The following is an 18,887-nucleotide window of genomic DNA, read 5'->3' as shown; positions in this document are numbered from 1 at the left end:
GAATATAAAAACTTTAGCCTGACCAGGCAGTGACACAGTAGATAGAGCATCGGACTGGGACGCAGAGGATGCAGGTTTGAAACCTAAGGTCGCTGGCTTGAGTGCCGGCTCATCTGGTTTGAGCAAAGCTCACCAGCTTGGACCCAAGGTTGCTGGCTTGAGCAAGGGGTCACTCGCCCTGCTGTAGCCCCGGTCAAGGCACATATGAGAAAGCAATCAGTGAACAACTAAGGTGCTGCAATGAAGAATTAATGCTTCTCATCTCTCTCCCTTTCTGTCTGTCTGTCCCTTTGTCTGACTCTTTGTCACACAAAAAAAAAAACTTTAAAAAAGTTGATGAACGCTGAATTATAGATGAGTTGGATCTGTTCACTGACAGGTGTCTGGGATTCTTCAGTAAGCTCATACACATTGGGACTTGATCAGTACAATCAAGGAGTAGGATCATTCTTTCCCAAATTTACCCTGCCACGGTCTGTTTCCTCATGTAGCGTCTTGAGGGACTCGCATGCTGTAAAGTAAGGACCAGTGTTCTTGGCCCAGCCTTTCACCTCTTCTATTTCCAGCACAAACCTTCAGACACACCTGACTGCTCAATGCACTGGCTGACTGGTGGTTGGTTCTCAAGTTCAGAGGGTTTCCCCAGGTGTGTGAGGTCCTGGGGCACCGGGCTCTGAGTGCTCCTAGTCTATCCCGGTTCCTCCACAGTGGCTTCAGAAACTTTTTTTTTTTAAAGATTTTATTTATACATTATAGAGAGGAGAGAGAGAGAGAGAAGGAAGGAGGAGCAGGAAGCATCAACTCCCATATGTGCCTTGACCAGGCAAGCCCAAGGTTTTGAACCTGCAACCTCAGCATTTCCAGGTTGACGCTTTATCCTCTGCGCCACCACAGGTCAGGCCACCACAGTGGCTTTGTTTCCTGCACTGAGGAGGCAGAAATGATTCCTGGCCTTGGGACTCTCCTTCCCTTCTGTCCCATCCCCTCTCTCCTCACATATAATTTTTGGCTGAACCATTTGAGAGTTCTTGCAGGCCTCGTGACACTTACCCTCAAAGAGTTTAGAATTTCTCTCTTTTAAGAAAAAAATACACTCTTCCGCAGTGCAGTCAGCAGACTCAGGAAACTTAGGGTCCACCTCAAGGCTGTATGTAGTATGCGGTGCAGTCTGTACACAGAGTCCCCACTCTCTGAACAATGTCCTTCCTCTCGGCTCTCTGGCCACTGGGAGCTCTGCAGGCTGCTTCCTGTTCTCATTTAATTTTTAAAATAACTTTTTAAACTTTTCACTTTGAAACTAATTCAGACGTTAAAAATTTGTAGAAATAATTCAGAGTTCCTTTCTATAACATCTATTTATTGACTCAATCTTTTATTTGTATCATGGGTTCTTATTTATAGGTTGCAGTCTGTTCCTGTTATTTATTGTCACAGGTGAACTCATTGTCTCTGCTGATTTTTAAATGCAGTTAAACTGACTTCAGTTTTATTCCCCCCAGAAAACACTGAGAGCCATGCTGGTGTACACTCCTTGCCACAGTTTGGCAGAAAGAATCAAACTGCAGAGACTTCTCCGGCCAGTCGTGGACACCATCCTGGTCAAGTGTGCAGACGCCAACAGGTAAGGCCTGACCTGCGTCAAACCTCTCGTGTTAGAAGGCTGGACTAGTGAATATTTGGAACCTGTCGATCAGCGAGGCTCTTCGGGACTAGAAAGAAGTCATGGACCTGCCCAGGGCAGCACCATGATGGGTCCCATTATGTCCCCTCATCTGCAGGCCAGCCAATAAGAACAGTAGCTGCTCTACACCCTCTAAGACAGGGGTAGTCAACCTTTTTATACCTACCACCCACTTTTGTATCTCTGTTAGCAGTAAATTTTCTAACCACCCACTGGTTCCACAGTAATGGTGATTTATAAAGTAGGTAAGTAACTTTATAAAATTTATAAAGCAGAGTTACAGCAAGTTAAAGCATATAATAATAATTTCTTACCAAGTACTTTATGTCGGATTTTCGCTAAGTTTGGCAGAATAAATCTTTATAAAACAACTTACTATAGTTAAATCTATCTTTTATTTATACTTTGGTTGCTCCGCTACCACCCACCATGAAAGCTGGAACGCCCATTAGTGGGCAGTAGGGACCAGGTTCACTACCACTGCTCTAAGGTATCATTTCATCTTAATAAGGGAGCTGCGCAGGGTCCTAGATCAGTAACATCATTACACATGCTTCGGTTTCTTACCAGGAAACCCCCAAAACACTCATTTCATAATTTTCTGTGTAATGGATTTCTACTCTGACAGTTTAATCAAATGACAACACACCCCACTTCCGAAAGAAAAATTCCACACGTCCCTACATTATCCTTAGCCACAGAACAGGAGGAAGAATGAGCCCAACTGGAGGGAGGAGGAGGAGGTGAGGTGTGCGGGCAGGCCGGTGGCAGGAGCCAGGGCCACGCTTCAGCAGATGCTGGTCTCCATGTCTCCGCAGAGGGAGGACAGAGGCCTTGGCAGTGAGTGAGCAGAGCTCTGTGCACAGGGTCCGGCCATTCTCTCTTCACGTCCTAGATGACCTCGGTGGTCCAAGCCTTGAATGTGCCTGTGTCCCCTCTGCCATGACACCCACTCAGAGCTCTCAGTCCTGTTTGTGCCCTTGTCACCAGACACACTCTATAGAGGGTCTCAGCCCTGCCTGACCCCCACTGACAGGAGAAATTTTGTAGAAGGTCTCCACCCAGCCCTCCCTGGTCACGTGGCACATTCTGTAGAGGGTCTCAACCCGCCTTCCTCCTTTCTCCTGTGAGTAGAGGGTCTTAGCTTTGACTTGATTCTCCATTCATGAAGTCTGCCTTTTGCCTCCATTGTTTCTGAACACAATTCTTCAAAGGCAAGGTATGAGAGGTATTCTTGTTGCTTCGAGGATACTATACTATCTGAAAACATTAGGCAAGTTAATAATTTGTAAAACACATGCTATTCTTCAGTGTTAAAATAGGTCATTTTCTGAGAACTTTATGATTTTGTGACATTGTGTTGTCCACTTTCTAAAATTTTAAAGTTAGATTGTTTACCTGGTTGCCTAAATGAACATTGTACAAAATAACCGTAAAGAGATTTTTGACATTCGGAACTCACTCTGGCTATATAAGAGAATCTAAAGTTTAGGATGGTAAGGTTTTGCTTTTAATTCAAGAAATTCTCTGAAAATTCAGAGATAAAAATAGGTTGTTTTTAAGAAAATACGATAATGAATTTAAGCTTTTCATCATATCTGGTTTGACCTTTAAATCAACACTAGTTGTCCTAATAATGAACATTATTATTTATAGGGATATTATTAATGCAATTCAGAGATAGAAAAGCAAACACTCCTGGAGAAGTTACTTCTCCTTTTCACAAAGTGTCACCTTGCTGCCCTCCTTTAATTTTTGTTATTTTATTCAGTGAGAGGAAGGGAGGCAGAGACAGACTCCCACATGCACCCTAACCAGGATCCACCCAGCAAGCCCACTAAGGGGCGATGCTCTGCCCATCTGGGGCGTTGCTCCGTTGCTTGACAACTGAGCAATTTCAGCACCTGAGGCAAGGCCGTGGAGCCATCCTCAGCATCCAGGGTCAACTTGCTTGAACTATTTGAGCCATGACTGTAGGAGGAGAGGAGAGAGAGAGAGAGAGAGAAAGAGTGAGAAGGAGGAGGGATGGAGAAGCAGATGGTCGCTTCTCCTTTGTGCCCTGACCGGGAATCAAACCTGAGACTTGCACACACCATGCTGACGCTCTACCGCTGGGCCAACCAGCCAGGACCACTGCCCTCCTTTTAATGTATACTTCACCCAAGATCCGAGTCTGATGCTGCTTCCTCTTGTTTCCAGTCGTACGAGTCAGCTGTCTGTGTCTACTCTGCTGGAGCTGTGTAAAGGCCAAGCCGGAGAGCTGGCAGTTGGCAGAGAAATACTGAAAGCTGGTAACAACTTTTTACTTAAACCTGACATAGCATGTTTTATCAATTTCCTTAGCACACTGTCTCATCTCGTAATCTCTGATAGGGCAGTTATGGGATTTTGAAGTCATTTAGTAATTTAAATCAGTCAGCCAACATTAGAAATAGAATATGAACGTAAGAGAAATTTTTAACTATAACTCAGAGTACTTTTGTTAGCCTTATGCCATTTGATCATGCATTGTTTCATATTTTACTATTCTCATTTTTTTACTTTTCTTTCTGTAGGATCCATTGGCATTGGTGGTGTTGATTATGTCTTAAGTTGCATTCTGGGAAACCAAACTGAATCAAACAACTGGCAAGAACTCCTGGGCCGCCTCTGTCTTATCGATAGACTGCTGTTGGAATTTCCCGCCGAATTTTACCCTCACATTGTCAGTCCTGATGTGCCACAGGCTGAGCCTGTTGAAGTCAGGTGATTTTTCTTCTGCAAATATGTTACTTGCTGCTGCCTACCTGCGCATTCCATCCCCTAACCCCCAAGAAGACATTTTTAGATCGTGAAAGCCTCAGAAATCACAGAGTATATATGTAGGTTACTAATATTTGACTGACATAGAGACTTGAAGTCTAGACTAGTTACTTAAAAAGTTACAAACATTTATTCCTTTATTTTTTAAACATACAAGCTGTAAAGTATTGCCATCGTATCTGTGTGTATTTGACAGTGAGTTTTGACTTGTGTGATAACTGAATGCATCCTTGCAGGTACAAGAAGCTGCTGTCCCTCCTCACCTTTGCTCTGCAGTCCATCGACAACGCCCACTCCATGGTGGGGAAGCTGTCCCGCAGGATCTACCTGAGTTCTGCGAGGATGGTCACCGCCGTGCCCCACGTGTTCTCCAAGCTGTTAGAGATGCTGGGTGCGTCCGGCTCCACTCACTTTGCCAGGATGCGCCGTCGACTGATGACTATCGCGGATGAGGTAGACATTGCCGAGGCCATCCAGCTGGGCGTGGAAGACACTTCGGATGGCCGACATGACGGCTTTTTGCCGGCGTCCGCCCTTACGAGCTATCCAGAGACCACCACGAACAGCCCCACCGAGTGTGCAGACCACACAGAGAAAACTGGAAAAGGACTACGTGCTACCAGGCTGAGTGCCAGCTCAGAGGATGTTTCCAACAGACTGGCCGGCGTGTCTGTAGGACTTCCCAGTTCAGCGACCATGGAGCAGCCAAAGCCGGCGGTTCAGACCAAAGGTCGGCCCCACAGCCAGTGTCTGAGCTCCTCTCCTTCGTCTCAGCACCCCCAGCTTGCATTCCCGCCCTTGTCAGCCCCGTCCCCCTCGACCCCACTGGCACCCGCTGGCCCCGTCCTGGATGCCTCCAAGCACAGACCCCAGGGATTCGCTCCCTGCGCAGGACCTTCCCCATCACCTCAAGCACAGCGCAAGTTCTCCCTGCAGTTCCAGAGAAACTGTCCCGAAAACAAAGACTCAGAAAAGCTTTCCCCGATCTTCACCCAGTCCAGACCCCTGCCCTCCAGTCACATACACAGGCCAAAGCCATCTCGACCCACCCCGGCTGGTACCAGTAAACAGGGAGATATCTCAAAGAACAGCATGACACTTGACCTGGACAGTGCTTCTAGGTGTGACAACAGCTTTGGCAGCGGTGGCGGCAGCGGCAGTGGTAGCGATGCCATCATCCCCAGTGACGAGACAGCATTCACCCCCGTCGAGGACAAGTGCAGACTAGACATCAACACAGAGCTCAACTCCAGCATTGAGGACCTGCTCGAAGCGTCCATGCCCTCCAGCGACACCACCGTCACCTTTAAGTCCGAAGTGGCCGTCCTCTCTCCTGAAAAAGACGACCATGATGACACCTACAAAGATGACGTGAGTCATAATCAGAAGTGCAAGGAAAAGATGGAGGCCGAGGAGGAGGAAGCCTTAGCGATTGCCATGGCCACGTCCGCGTCGCAGGACGCCCTCCCCAGCGTGCCTCAGCTGCAGGTGGAAAACGGAGATGACGTCATCATCATTCAACAGGATGTAAGTAGAGTCTTCAAGAGGCTTGCGCTTGCTTGGACCCTGCTAAAATAAATTTAATTCAGAAACGCTGCTTTTTAACATGCGCTCCTCGTTAGGACAGGTTCTTCCCCTAGATTACACCACGTCCATATCGTTGTTTGGACAGAAATACTCCTTGCTTGTCTCAAAGGTTTCTGGTTGATACTATTCATAGTGATTACTTCTGCATTTGACATAGGTCATAAGTCAAGTTTACAGGGGGCTTCCTTGGGAAGCCATACTGAAACACGAGTCCTGTTTTGCCAGGCTAATTTCACAAATTCTTGCTTTTTTAACTTAACAGTAAAAAGCTTCTTTTGTTGACTATGCAGACACCAGAGACTCTGCCAGGACACACCAAAGCAAAACTGCCCTACAGAGAAGACACAGAGTGGCTGAAGGGGCAGCAGATAGGCCTGGGGGCCTTCTCCTCGTGTTACCAGGCGCAGGATGTGGGAACTGGAACTCTAATGGCTGTTAAACAGGTAAATACCTACTGCGGATGTGAATGACCGACGTGGTAACAAAACATGAGTGAAGAAAGAAAACAAAGGCGATGTCCCTGTGTGTCTATTCCTTTGTTCTGTAGTTAGGTTTTCAGAAACCTAAATTTCAAAGTAGACATTGCTCAAGTATCATGAATTCTGTTTTAAAGTTGAAGTGTGACTGAGGATTGTTAAGATGCACTTCACACCTGACCAGGTGGTGGCGCAGTGGATAGAGCATCGGACTGGGATGTGGAAGACCTAGGTTCGAGACCCCGAGGTCGCCAGCTTGAGCGAGGGCTCATCTGGTTTGAGCAAAAGCTCACCAGCTTGAGCCCAATGTAGCTGGCTCAAGCAAGGGGTTACTCGGTCTGCTGAAGGCCCGTGGTCAAGACACATTAAAAAAAACAAAAAAAAAAAACCATGAAGATGCACTTCACAATGGGCCTCCTGCAGGCTGTGTTGTTTCCTGCGGGTGTGTTTTGTGCTCAGGGGAGGCGTGGCCCCATGTTGCTTTTACGAGGACCCTCTGGGGACATCTGTTCACTTTCTATAATGGGACATGTTACTCTTCAGACAGTTTTAGAGAATTGCCTGTGTCCTACCTATCTATTTATTTATTTGCTTATTTATTTATTGTCATGTTCCTAATAGTTCACTGCTTCTAAAGCTAGATTCTCATTTTAGTAAGTAGCTACATTGCGCCCACAAGCGTAAATGCCATCTGCTATGACTATGTAAGCTAATTTGGATTTGTCCATTTAAAACTGTAGACAGAAACTCATCAAAGTGCAAAACTTTGTAACGGTGTTTGCTGAAACAGGTGACATACGTCAGAAACACGTCGTCTGAGCAAGAGGAAGTCGTGGAAGCTCTGAGGGAAGAGATAAGAATGATGAGCCACCTGAACCACCCAAACATCATCCGGATGCTGGGGGCCACGTGCGAGAAGAGCAACTACAACCTGTTCATCGAGTGGATGGCAGGTGCGTGCGTGCGTTTAGTTACAAAAACAATGAATGGATGTAACCTTTTGCTTACTATTTAAGAAAATCCTTTTAGTGAACACTTGTTATTAATAGTTTGAATTTTTGAAAGCAAATCACCTCTAACGTGGTAGGATGAACTGTAAATACTTTGTGTTATATTCCAATTCAACATAAAGCATCCGTTACTTCTGCCTTTTAAACCTTTTTAGTGTTTCATTTAAAATGATTGTGTAGAGCCTGACCAGGCAGTGGCGCAGTGGATAGGGCATCAGACTGGGATGCCGAGTACCCAGGTTCGAGACCCCAAGGTCGCCAGCTTGAGCGCGGGCTCATCTGGTTTGAGTAAACCTCACCAGCTTGGACCCAAGGTGGCCGGCTTAAGGGGTTACTTAGTCTGCTGAAGGCCCACGGTCAAGGCACATATGAGAAAGCAATCAATGAACAACTAAAGTGTCGCAACGAAAAACTAATTGATGCTTCTCATCTCTCTCCGTTCCTGGCTGTCTGTTCCTATCTGTCCCTCCCTCTCTGTCTGACTCTCTCTCTGTCTCTGTAAAAAAAATAAATAAAGCCCTGGCCGGTTGGCTCAGCGGTGGAGCGTCGGCCTAGCGTGCGGAGGACCCGGGTTCGATTCCCGGCCAGGGCACACAGGAGAAGCGCCCATTTGCTTCTCCACCCCTCCGCCGCGCTTTCCTCTCTGTCTCTCTCTTCCCCTCCCACAGCCAAGGCTCCATTAGAGCAAAGATGGCCCGGGCGCTGGGGATGGCTCTGTGGCCTCTGCCTCAGGCGCTGGAGTGGCTCTGGTCGCAACATGGCGACGCCCAGGATGGGCAGAGCATCGCCCCCTGGTGGGCAGAGCGTCGCCCCTGGTGGGCGTGCCGGGTGGATCCCGGTCGGGCGCATGCGGGAGTCTGTCTGACTGTCTCTCCCCGTTTCCAGCTTCAGAAAAATGAAAAAAATAAATAAATAAATAAATAAATAAAATAAAATGATTGTGTAGAGCTGTCTTATAGGAATAATTTTTTTTAAGCCTGGGTAGGTGTAAGATCCATATTTTTCCAGATAGCCTTTATTAATTAGACAGGTTTAAGAGATGTTTCACCATAACAACATAAAAATAAAATAAAGATATTATGTGAAAATTTTATTATAGGCAAAGAGCACTGAAGCATAAAACTGGACTTTGTCATCTGCTTCAACAAAGGTTGCATTTTATGTTGTATTATTCAGTGTATACAATAAAAGAAATGAGTGAGGATGTACTAAATAGATAAGTGCTTGGTTTAACATCTTAGACTGTTTTTGAAGGGTGTATATCTATTTACAAATCAGTTCTGTTTAGTTGAAGTATAGTTGACATACAGTATGTTTATAGGTGTACAATATAGTAATTAAACATAGTGAATATTGCATTGTAAGGTATAACTGTCACTGTACAGTTATTAAGATACTAACTGTTGTCCCAATCCTATACATTACATCGCTGTGACATATTTACTTTGTAATTGGAAGTTTATACGTCCTATTCCCCTTCACCTATTCCCTACCTCCTATCACCTCCCTCTCCTCTGACAACCGTTAGTTTGTTCTTTGTGAGTCTGTTCTCTTTGGTTTTGTTTGTTTTATTCTTTAGATTCCACGTGTAAAGGAAATCCTATGGTGTTTGTCTTTCTGACTCACTTCACTGAGCGTAACGCCCACTAGGTTCACCCACATTGTCACCAATGGCAAAACGGCACATCTTTATCCACTCATCTGTTGTTGGACGAGGTTGCTTCCACATCTTGGCTGTTGTAAATAATGCTGCAGTGAACAGAGAGGGGCATATATCTTTTCAAATTTGTGGGGGTTTTTTTTCTTCAGATAAATACCCAGGAGTGGCATTGCTAGATCATGTGTAGTTTTATTTTTATTTTTTGAGGAACCTCCATACTATTTTCCACAGTGGCTGCACAAGTCTGCATTCCCATCAGCAGTGCAGGAGGGTACCCATCTCTCCTCATCCTGGCCCACCACTGTTGTTGTTGATTTATTGATGATAGTCATTTTTATTTTTTGAGGAACCTCCATACTATTTTCCACAGTGGCTGCACAAGTCTGCATTCCCATCAGCAGTGCAGGAGGGTACCCATCTCTCCTCATCCTGGCCCACCACTGTTGTTTGTTGATTTATTGATGATAGTCATTCTGACAGGAGTGAGGTGATATCTCACTGTGGTTTTAATTTGCATTTCTCTGATGAGATGATTATTGACATTGAGCATCTTTTCTTATGTCTGTTGGCATCTGTATGTCCTCTTTGAAGAAATTTCAGGTCACCTGCTCATTTTTAATTGGATTATTTGTGGTTTTTGTTTGTTTTTTGATGTGGAGATCTGAGTTCTTTCTATACAAAGTGGGGCAAAAGTAGGTTTATAGTTGTGAGTATGCAAAACAGTTTGTTCTTATATTCTTATTAATTATTGTATTGTATTTTTTTCTTTTTTTTTTTACAGAGGCAGAGATAGACAGGGACAGACAGACAGGAACGGAGAGAGATGAGAAGCATCAATCATCAGTTTCTCGTTGCTCATTGTGACTTCTTAGTTGTTCATTGATTGCTTTCTCACATGTGCCTTGACCGTGGGCCTTCAGCAGACCGAGTAACCCCCTACTGGAGCCAGCGACCTTGGGTCCAAGCTGGTGAGCTCTTCGCTCAAGCCAGATGAGCCCGCGCTCAAGCTGGCGAGCTCAGGGTCTCAAACCTGGATCCTTCCGCATCCCAGTCCGACGCTCTATCCACTGCGCCACCACCTGGTCAGGCTGTATTATATTTTCTAAAAGAACTGTAAACATACTTTTGACCCACCCTATATTTTAGATTTTAACCTCTTATCAGATGAATCATTTTGTGACTTGTCTTCTCCCATTCAGTAGGTGTGCTTTTGTTTTTTTGATGGTTTCCTTTGCTGTGCAAAAGCTTTTTTGGATGTAATACCATTTGTTTATTTTTTCTTTTGTTGCCCTTTCCTGAGGAGACATATTCAGAAAAATACTGGTAAGACTGATGTCACGCCTGACCAAGTAGTGGCACAGTGGATAGAGTGTCGGACTGGGATGCAGAAGACCCAGGTGTAAAACCTCGAGGTCACCAGCTTGAGCGTGGGCTCACCAGCTGGAGCACGGGGTCGCTGGTTTGAGGGTGGGATCATAGACATGACCCCATGGATCACTGGCTTGAGCTCAAAGATCACTGGCTTGAAGCCCAAGGTCACTGGCTGGTTTGAGCCCTAAGGTCACTGGCTTGAGCAAGGGGTCGCTCAGACTGCTGTAGCCCTTCGGTCAAGGCACATAGGAGAAAGAAGTCAATGAACAATTAAGGTGCCATACAAAGAAATGATGCTTCTCATCTCCCTTCCTATCTGTCCTTATCTGTCCCTCTCTCTGACTCTCTCTCTGTCACAAAAAAACAAACAAAAAAACCTCTTTGTCTCTCTTCTCCTTCAGTTCTGAACAATAAGCTTGCTGGGTTGAGTATTCTTGGATATAGGTATTTCCTTTTTTTTTTTACTTTGACTATACAGGGTGGGGTAAATGTAGGTTTACAGTTATCTATATGGAAAAGAATACAATAATAATACAAGAATAGAATGAACTCTGTTTCACATACTCACAACTATAAACCTACTTTTGCCCCCACCCTGTATTATGCCATCTCCCCCACCCCCCTTCCCCTCCGTCCTGCAAAGTTTCTGCCAAAAAATTAGCTGATAGCCTTGTGGGGGTTCCCATGTGTGAAATCAGCTGCTGTTAGGATTCTTTGTCTTTAACTTTTGGCATTTTGATTATGATGTGTCTTGGTGGGTCTCTTGGGGTTCATCTTGTTCGGAACTTTCTGTATTTCCTGGACTTAGATGTCTGTTTCCTTTATCAGGTTAGGAAAGTTCATAGTCATTATTTCTTCAAGTAAATTGTCCCTTTCTTTCTTCTCCTTCTGGGACTCCTATGATGTGAATGCTAAAATGCTTGATTTTGTCCCAGAAGTCTCCTATACTCCAATTGAGTGATTCCCATTACCTCGTCCTCCATCACTAATTCTCTCTTCTGCATCCTCTAAACTGCTGTTGATTCCTTTTAGTCTGGTTTTTTTTTCAGTTCTGATTGGTTCATCCATTCTTCTGAGTTCATTGAGCATCTTTATAACCATTGTTTTGAATTTTTTCAATGAAGATTGCTTATCTCTTTCATTTGTGGGTTGGGCTGATTGTTACGGTGAGGTTCATTTTCACTGAGTCTGTGACTTGCCCCAGGTCAAAGCTAGTAAATAGGATAGCCAGTCCAACTTGCGGTCTTCCAGCTCCTCCCATTCTCTCTACCTTCTGCTAAATGGCACGTTAGCACCGTTCACTTAAGTCATTAAGAAGGGCATTTTGCAAAGCTTGGCCAAAAAGAGAAGTGAATTGTACATTTCAGAAATACATAATTCCATACAAAATTGTTAACTTTTAAAGCTTTCTGAATCTTGACCTTCTCAAAAACTTAGTTTATGAAGGTTCCATGAAAATGTCTCCTAATTGGCAGGTTTTGAAATTATTTTAATAGAGTAGTTTTTAAGTTAGTTTCATTTCTGATAGAGTATAAATGAACATGTCACATGTGAATGTGAGCTCATAAACAGCAACCTGTGTAACCCAAGTGTAATAAATAACTTAATTCTGGCTTAAGTTTATGATAATCATTACTATTTTGTGTCTGCCTTGTAGGGGGATCTGTGGCTCATTTGCTCAGTAAATATGGAGCCTTCAAGGAGTCAGTGGTTATTAACTACACGGAACAGTTGCTTCGTGGTCTGTCCTATCTCCATGAAAACCAGATCATTCACAGAGATGTCAAAGGTGGGAATTCTTCTCATTACTATTTCCTAGCAATAAGGAGGAAACAAATGTGGAATTTTAAAATGGGGACCTTTGTTGGTAGTCCCACTTGAAATCAACTGTAGGATTATTTCCTCTGATTAAATCACATCACTAGAACTATGAGAAGGAACCTTTGGGGTCACATAATCTGACTTTCTCAGAGAGGCTGTGACTTTTTTACACACTTGTTGCCAATTTTATACATTTACATACCAAGTATAGACCTGTCCATAAGTTCCTCTTCTGGTTTTCTTAGAATAACTGTGATAGGCCATGGCCAGTTGGCTCGGTGGTAGAGCGTCGGCCTGGCGTGCGGAAGTCCCGGGTTTGATTCCTGGCCAGGGCACACAGGAGAGGTGCCCATCTGCTTCTCCACCCCTCCCCCTCTCCTTCCTCTCTGTCTCTCTCTTCCCCTCCTGCAGCCAAGGTTCCATTGGAGCAAAAGATGGCCCAGGTGCTGAGGATGGCTCCTTGGCCTCTGCCCCAGGCGCTAGAGTGGCTCTGGTCGTGACAGAGCAATGCCCTGGAAACTCGGCCCATCTGGGGCGTCACTCTGTTGCATCCAGAGCCATTCTAGCGCCTGAGGCAGAGGCCACAGAGCCATCCTCAGCACCTGGGCCAACTTTGCTCCAATGGAGCCTTGGGAGGGGAAGAGAGAGACAGAGAGGAAGGAGAGGGGAGGGGTGGAGAAGCAGATGGGCGCTTCTCCTGTGTGCCGTGGCCGGGAATCAAACCCGGGACTCCTGCACGCCAGGCCTACGCTTTACTACTGAACCAACCAGCCAGGGCCACAAATGTCTTTATCTAGAATTCAAGTAATTTAATGACAATTTTTTATTAAACCACAATTATGAAATTACAGTAGTTTGAATTAGTCTAGGTCAAAATGTTTGTTTTAAGAACTTTTTTTTAAAGGTAAACTGCGCTCAGATTTGAACTTAGAAGAAGGAATTTTGTTGTGGCTCACCCTGTGAAAGGTTTCCCACACTTATTTAAAAGTGTCCCTAAATCTCTGCCATCACCTCCTTAATCAGACTCTCGCTCTGAGGCTTTGGGGTTTATTTGACGCAGTAGACTGTGTCCCTCCAGCAGTAATGAAGTGAACTGAGAGGGACAGCAGTTCCCCTGAACCTCAGACTGGAGTTCACTTCCTCCTCCTGTCACTGTCCTGTGTCAGTAACAGCAGTATTTTATTAATTTGTAACCTGTCCCTTTTTTTAAAAATTGATTTTAGGGAGACAGAGAGGAAGGGGGGGAGAGGAGGAGAGAGAAGCATATATTTGTTGTTCTACTTAGTTGTGCATTCATTAGTCACTTCTCACATGTGCCTGACCGGGAATCAAACTCACAGCCTTGGTGTATTGGGACAATGCTCTAACCAACTGAGCTAATCAGCCAGGGCCTGTCCTAATGTGGAGGGAGGGGGGCAGGGGAAGGGCTCAATCAGAAGAACTTGGGCCCCCTGTCCTTTTGTTTTTAACATGCATGATCACTTGCTGTTTTTGTTTGACAGGTGCCAATCTGCTGATTGACAGCACAGGTCAGAGACTGAGAATTGCCGATTTTGGAGCGGCAGCCAGGCTGGCATCCAAAGGAACTGGGGCAGGAGAGTTTCAGGGACAGTTACTAGGGACCATTGCGTTTATGGCCCCTGAGGTGAGCGGCAGCTCTGCGTGTGATGGGGGGAAACTCGTGGGAGCTGATGTGACAGCATGAGACCCAGTCACTCTGCAGGGTTACCCAGCGTGTTGTTGCCAGGGAGAAGCCTGTGGCCCTAAAAAGATTTTATGGTATCCCTCGTATCAGACCTTTCAGCCCTGCCTTTTCCCTCTCTGTCTGAAAACAGCTTTGAAAGATAAGTTTTAATAGAGTTGCTTAAAGGCTGTTTGTAACAATGACTTGTGGAGCAATTCACAATAGTTGTAGTTCACTCAAAGGTAACACGCAATGGCAATTTTAAATACTCAAGAGGCGCACGCAGAAGCGGGTGTTACTAGTAGAGGAGGAGCGAGGTGCACTGTGCTGACCTCAGCCTCTTCCATCGTGTCCGGTCCCCTCACGTTCCTTCACGCGCAGCGACTCTAGGCTGTCCTCTCTCCCTGCAGTTCACTGAATGCAGTGGAGCAGCTCTGAGGTTCTGTCATTTCATGTGACTGGTCAGAATCTCACAGTTCTTCAGAATACTTTTGTGCCACATAAGCTTATCAGTAATGTAATAAATGAGACATCAGGTAGTCCACAGAATTATTGTTTGTACCTGTTTTCCTCTGAAGTAAAAAACTAGAATCCATAATTACAGTGGCTTTGTTTTTTCAGTCAGTCATATTTCCACAGTAACTCTCTGCCCTCTTTCAGGTCCTGAGAGGCCAGCAGTACGGCAGGAGCTGTGATGTATGGAGTGTCGGCTGTGCTATTATAGAAATGGCCTGTGCTAAACCTCCCTGGAATGCAGAAAAACACTCCAATCATCTTGCTTTGATATTTAAGGTAATTATGAGATAAGTCATTTCTTTCTGATAGAATTGGCAGGAAGCAGATACTCATGGATTCTCCTTATCCATCAATCTAAGATGAAGGCCTGTTTTTCTTTAAATAAACGTGTATGTATACTACTCCAGGACTCTCTGTGGCGGGAGTGTTGGTCGCTGTACGGTCAGGTCTCTACCCAGCAACCTGCTCTATAAAGTTGCTGTGAGCACTAAGCAGATACTAAATCACTGCTCCTGGCTGCAGTATGTACGTCAATCTACATATCAGAGTTTCACATTGAACAAACTTGAAGTTCTTCACATACAATACACAACCCACACATTCTTTAAACTCCAGTTCACTACTCTCTGTATTTTAACAACTCATACAAAGTCAGTTGTCAGATCCTGCCCGTCCTGCCTTTCCGACAAGTCAAATCCATCCTCATACCCTCCACCAAAGAGTAACACAGAGGGTCAGATCTAGCCTGTGAGTCACAAGTGGGCTGGGGGAATGCTGAGGCTTTGGAGTCACATACACCTGCTTTCAAAGCCTGGCTCCATCCTGGCATAGCCATGTGACTAGGGAATTGCTTATTCTATCCACCCATTGTGTGTGTGTGTGTGTGTGTGTGTGTGTGTGTGTGTGTGTGTGTGTGTGTATAAAATGGGTCTCACACAGCACCCACCCATTGTGTGTGTGTGTGTGTGTGTGTGTGTGTGTGTGTGTATAAAATGGGTCTCACACACACAGCACCTACGTGGTGGGTTGTCATGAGGACAGACAGAATAGGCGCTGGCCTGAGCAGAGCCCTCGGCACGCACGCTGACCTGTCACCTGCCGCAGCTTCTCCTAGTCCTCCTGACACTTAGAACTTTCTCCACCCCTCGAAGCCTCTGTGCCGTTGGGTTTCCATGTATTCAGCTGACTGGCGGGGTTTAGTCTTGCTCACTCTAAACATCTCCCTGTCCTGAAAAAGTAGGAAACATGCAGGGAAGCAGCAGGTAGAGACGACCCTGGACAGGGACCATGAGGCATGCAGCATGCCAGACTCACCTGAGTGGGTGTCTTACCCATCTCATCCTGTGGAGGCACACAGCCTGGTTTGTTTGAGACAGTAAGGAACAGAGTGGGTCCCTCTGATCAGGGTGTGTTTGATCATAATCTAAAACGTTAACATTCGGAGGATTCTTACAAGAAACCTACCCTCCAGTAGGTGAGCTTCTGCCTGGCCTCCTTGTCAGAGGCCGCTCCCTCCTGCTTGGTCCCCGGGCACAGTTGTGTGTGTGTGTGGGGGGGTCATGAAGCCTGGACTCAGGCACCTCTGTGTGGAAAGCCTCAGCTCTGCTCTCCTCCCTCCCCCTGCAGATTGCGAGTGCAACTACTGCTCCGTCGATCCCGTCACACCTATCTCCCGGTTTACGAGACGTGGCTCTTCGCTGTTTAGAACTTCAACCTCAGGACAGACCTCCGTCGAGAGAGCTACTGAAGCACCCAGTCTTCCGCACGACGTGGTAGCTGCTGATACCAATGACCTGGAATGGAGACAGGACGCTCAAACGAGAGACGACTTTTGTGGGAACCACACCAACCCACCTGCTAGCTTCCTGCCCCCTCCCCCAAACAGCTATGAACCAGCCTCGTGGGGAGCCCTTACCTAAGTATGTGATTGACAAATCATGGTCTGTACCTAAGCTTAGTCTGCAGAGCCCATAGCCTGTGCAGAGACTGCAAACCGTGCCTTTCAGGGAACTGGCCCTGGCAAACAGGAAAGCAATGACGTTTGCATGACTGTAAACAGAAGCATCATATCATTCTTGTCTTTGGAGCACTTTTTCAGCACTATTAGCAGCTGAGGGGCTCAGGATCTGTTTTTACTGTTTTCAGCTATTCTTGTATTTCCTACCATGATCCATGATCCACAAGCAGGGGGTTCTGCAGTTCCATGTGTTTTTTTTGTTTTGTTTTGTTTCGTCACTGGCTATACAAATCAGTATCTGCCTCTTTTTAGGTCAGAATGTGCTATGTGTAGCAGTAAATAGATATATTTTTTAAAGTTGGTAACTTCTTTATGACCCACGGTTGACCTTTTTTTTTTTTTTTTTAAAGCCTGGGCAATTGTGGTTCATTGTGCATTTTACTGTTGGCCCATTCATTTCGTTTTTTTGGAAATTATGGTTCTATATTTTCATTTCACCTTCATTTTTGTTTCATATTCAGGGAAAGGTGATCTTTTCAAACCAGAAAAACAAACAAACAAAACCCAAATAGGTGTGAACTAGAGTTTATTGAATATCTTGCTACAGCAAGAAGTTTTTTTTAACACAGAATTTTGTTTGTTTTTAAAATTGGAATCTCCTACTACCTTCATTGAGTCGGTCACTGCTCCTCTCCGGCAGGTTAAATGTAAAATTAAGTGAAAAGCAACTGTTCTCTGTTGTGCAGCTCACGACCAAGATCAAGGTGACCTTGAAGTCTGTTCTGAGTGTCTAACGCATCAGCTCGGTCTGTAGGAAGCTTCACACCATGTAGGTTGAACTCAGCAGCACTTGCTTTCCGTCCAGCTAATGGAAGCTGGAAGTGCAGTTTCCCTTCCCCTTCCCCTTCCCCTTCCCCTTCCCGGGTGGGGCATAATGAGAGGAAATTCACTTCATTACTCAGCACCAGTGAGTTAGGGCGTTTTTTTAAACAATAAGTTGGCTTTGCATTTGGAAAAGGTTTTCATGAAGAAAAGTAAGGAACTGAATTTCCTTGTTCATACTAACTCACTGGATTCTGCACCATTATCTAGGGTTTTCCACTTAGCTGAGTTTGGAAACGTGGACTCCCAAAGGAAAACGGTGGCTCTAGCCTCCTTTCTCTCTGTGAGTCTTTGAACCGAGTGCTGACTCAGTATTTAAACAGCTTGTTGAGATGTTCGGTTATAACTCTTCAGACGCCAGCCGAACTGTTGCAGGATGAAACAGAATTGGTTATTCGCAAAGACTCAGGATAAACTTAAATAAGCTATCGAGAGTACATTTTAAATGTACAACACAAATTGGAAGTAAAATACGTTAACAAGTTTACAGGGGATAGATGGCATATAATTTCTAAAAGGCAGTTTTTAAAAATAAAAAATGTGAATGTGTTTCTTAGTGAAATTTTACATTCCTTTGCTTTTTTTTTTTTTTTTTTTTTTTTTGGAAGATTGGCAATATTTGAAGAGTTAAAAAAAATTAGTACCAAAATGTGAAGTTTGGTAGTTCTACATGTGTTTGTACTTGACTTTCTTGCTTCTTTCCTCTCTCATTTGACGACTTAAGACTTTTCACCGTTCTAATAGGATTGTTTCTGAGTCTCTCATGTGCAAGCTTTAAGGATGCACTCTTGCCATATATGTACTGGAAGACCACTGGTCAGATCAACTCTGTGTCTGACGGAAATGTAAACTGTACACACTGAGGAACCTCAGCTAATCAGTATTACTCTGTAGATCACCGTGCCCACCACATTTCAAACTCAAACAAGCCTCTAGAAGTCGAATCCATTTGTTTGAGTTTGTTTGCAGTTCCCCTCAGCTTGCTGGTAATTGTGGTGTTTTGTTTTGTGTGTGTGTTACGTTTTTTTTTTCCAATGCAAATGTGATGTGTAATATTCTTATTTTCTTTGGATCAAAGCTGGACTGAAAATTGTATTGTGTAATTATTTTTGTGTTCTTAATGTTATTTGGTACTCGAGTTGTAAATAACGTCTACTGCTGTTTATTCCAATTTCTACTACCTCAGGTGTCCTATAGATTTTTCTTTCTACCAAAGTTCACTTTCACAATGAAATTATATTTGCTGTGTGACTATGATTCCTAAGACTTCCAGGGCTTAAGGGCTAACTACTATTAGCACCTTACTGTGTAAGCAAATGTTACAAAATAATAATAATAATAATAATAATAATCTCTGGGTTAAGAAAATTTGGCTTAAATGTATCCATTGTTATTTTAAATATATCAAGATATTTTAATTAAAATTTTTACCCCATTGAA

The 18,887-nt window shown here is 44.6% G+C and overlaps 1 protein-coding gene across 1 annotated transcript in view; it reads left to right on the top strand.

Moving 5' to 3' along the window:
• The window catches only part of MAP3K1 (mitogen-activated protein kinase kinase kinase 1), an 82,584-nt gene extending 63,697 nt beyond the window's left edge, over positions 1-18,887 (top strand). The window contains exons 11-20 of the mRNA XM_066377618.1: positions 1,500-1,621; positions 3,881-3,972; positions 4,237-4,426; positions 4,720-6,010; positions 6,361-6,513; positions 7,337-7,499; positions 12,245-12,376; positions 13,911-14,053; positions 14,753-14,884; positions 16,235-18,887. Of these exons, the coding sequence (XP_066233715.1) occupies positions 1,500-1,621; positions 3,881-3,972; positions 4,237-4,426; positions 4,720-6,010; positions 6,361-6,513; positions 7,337-7,499; positions 12,245-12,376; positions 13,911-14,053; positions 14,753-14,884; positions 16,235-16,384 (2,568 nt within the window). The 3' untranslated portion in view covers positions 16,385-18,887. The remainder of the gene's footprint in view (positions 1-1,499; positions 1,622-3,880; positions 3,973-4,236; positions 4,427-4,719; positions 6,011-6,360; positions 6,514-7,336; positions 7,500-12,244; positions 12,377-13,910; positions 14,054-14,752; positions 14,885-16,234) is intronic.

Source organism: Saccopteryx leptura, chromosome 1, assembly GCF_036850995.1.
Source record: "Saccopteryx leptura isolate mSacLep1 chromosome 1, mSacLep1_pri_phased_curated, whole genome shotgun sequence".
Lineage (NCBI taxonomy): Eukaryota > Metazoa > Chordata > Mammalia > Chiroptera > Emballonuridae > Saccopteryx > Saccopteryx leptura.
This window is presented reverse-complemented; position numbering and strand designations above follow the sequence as displayed.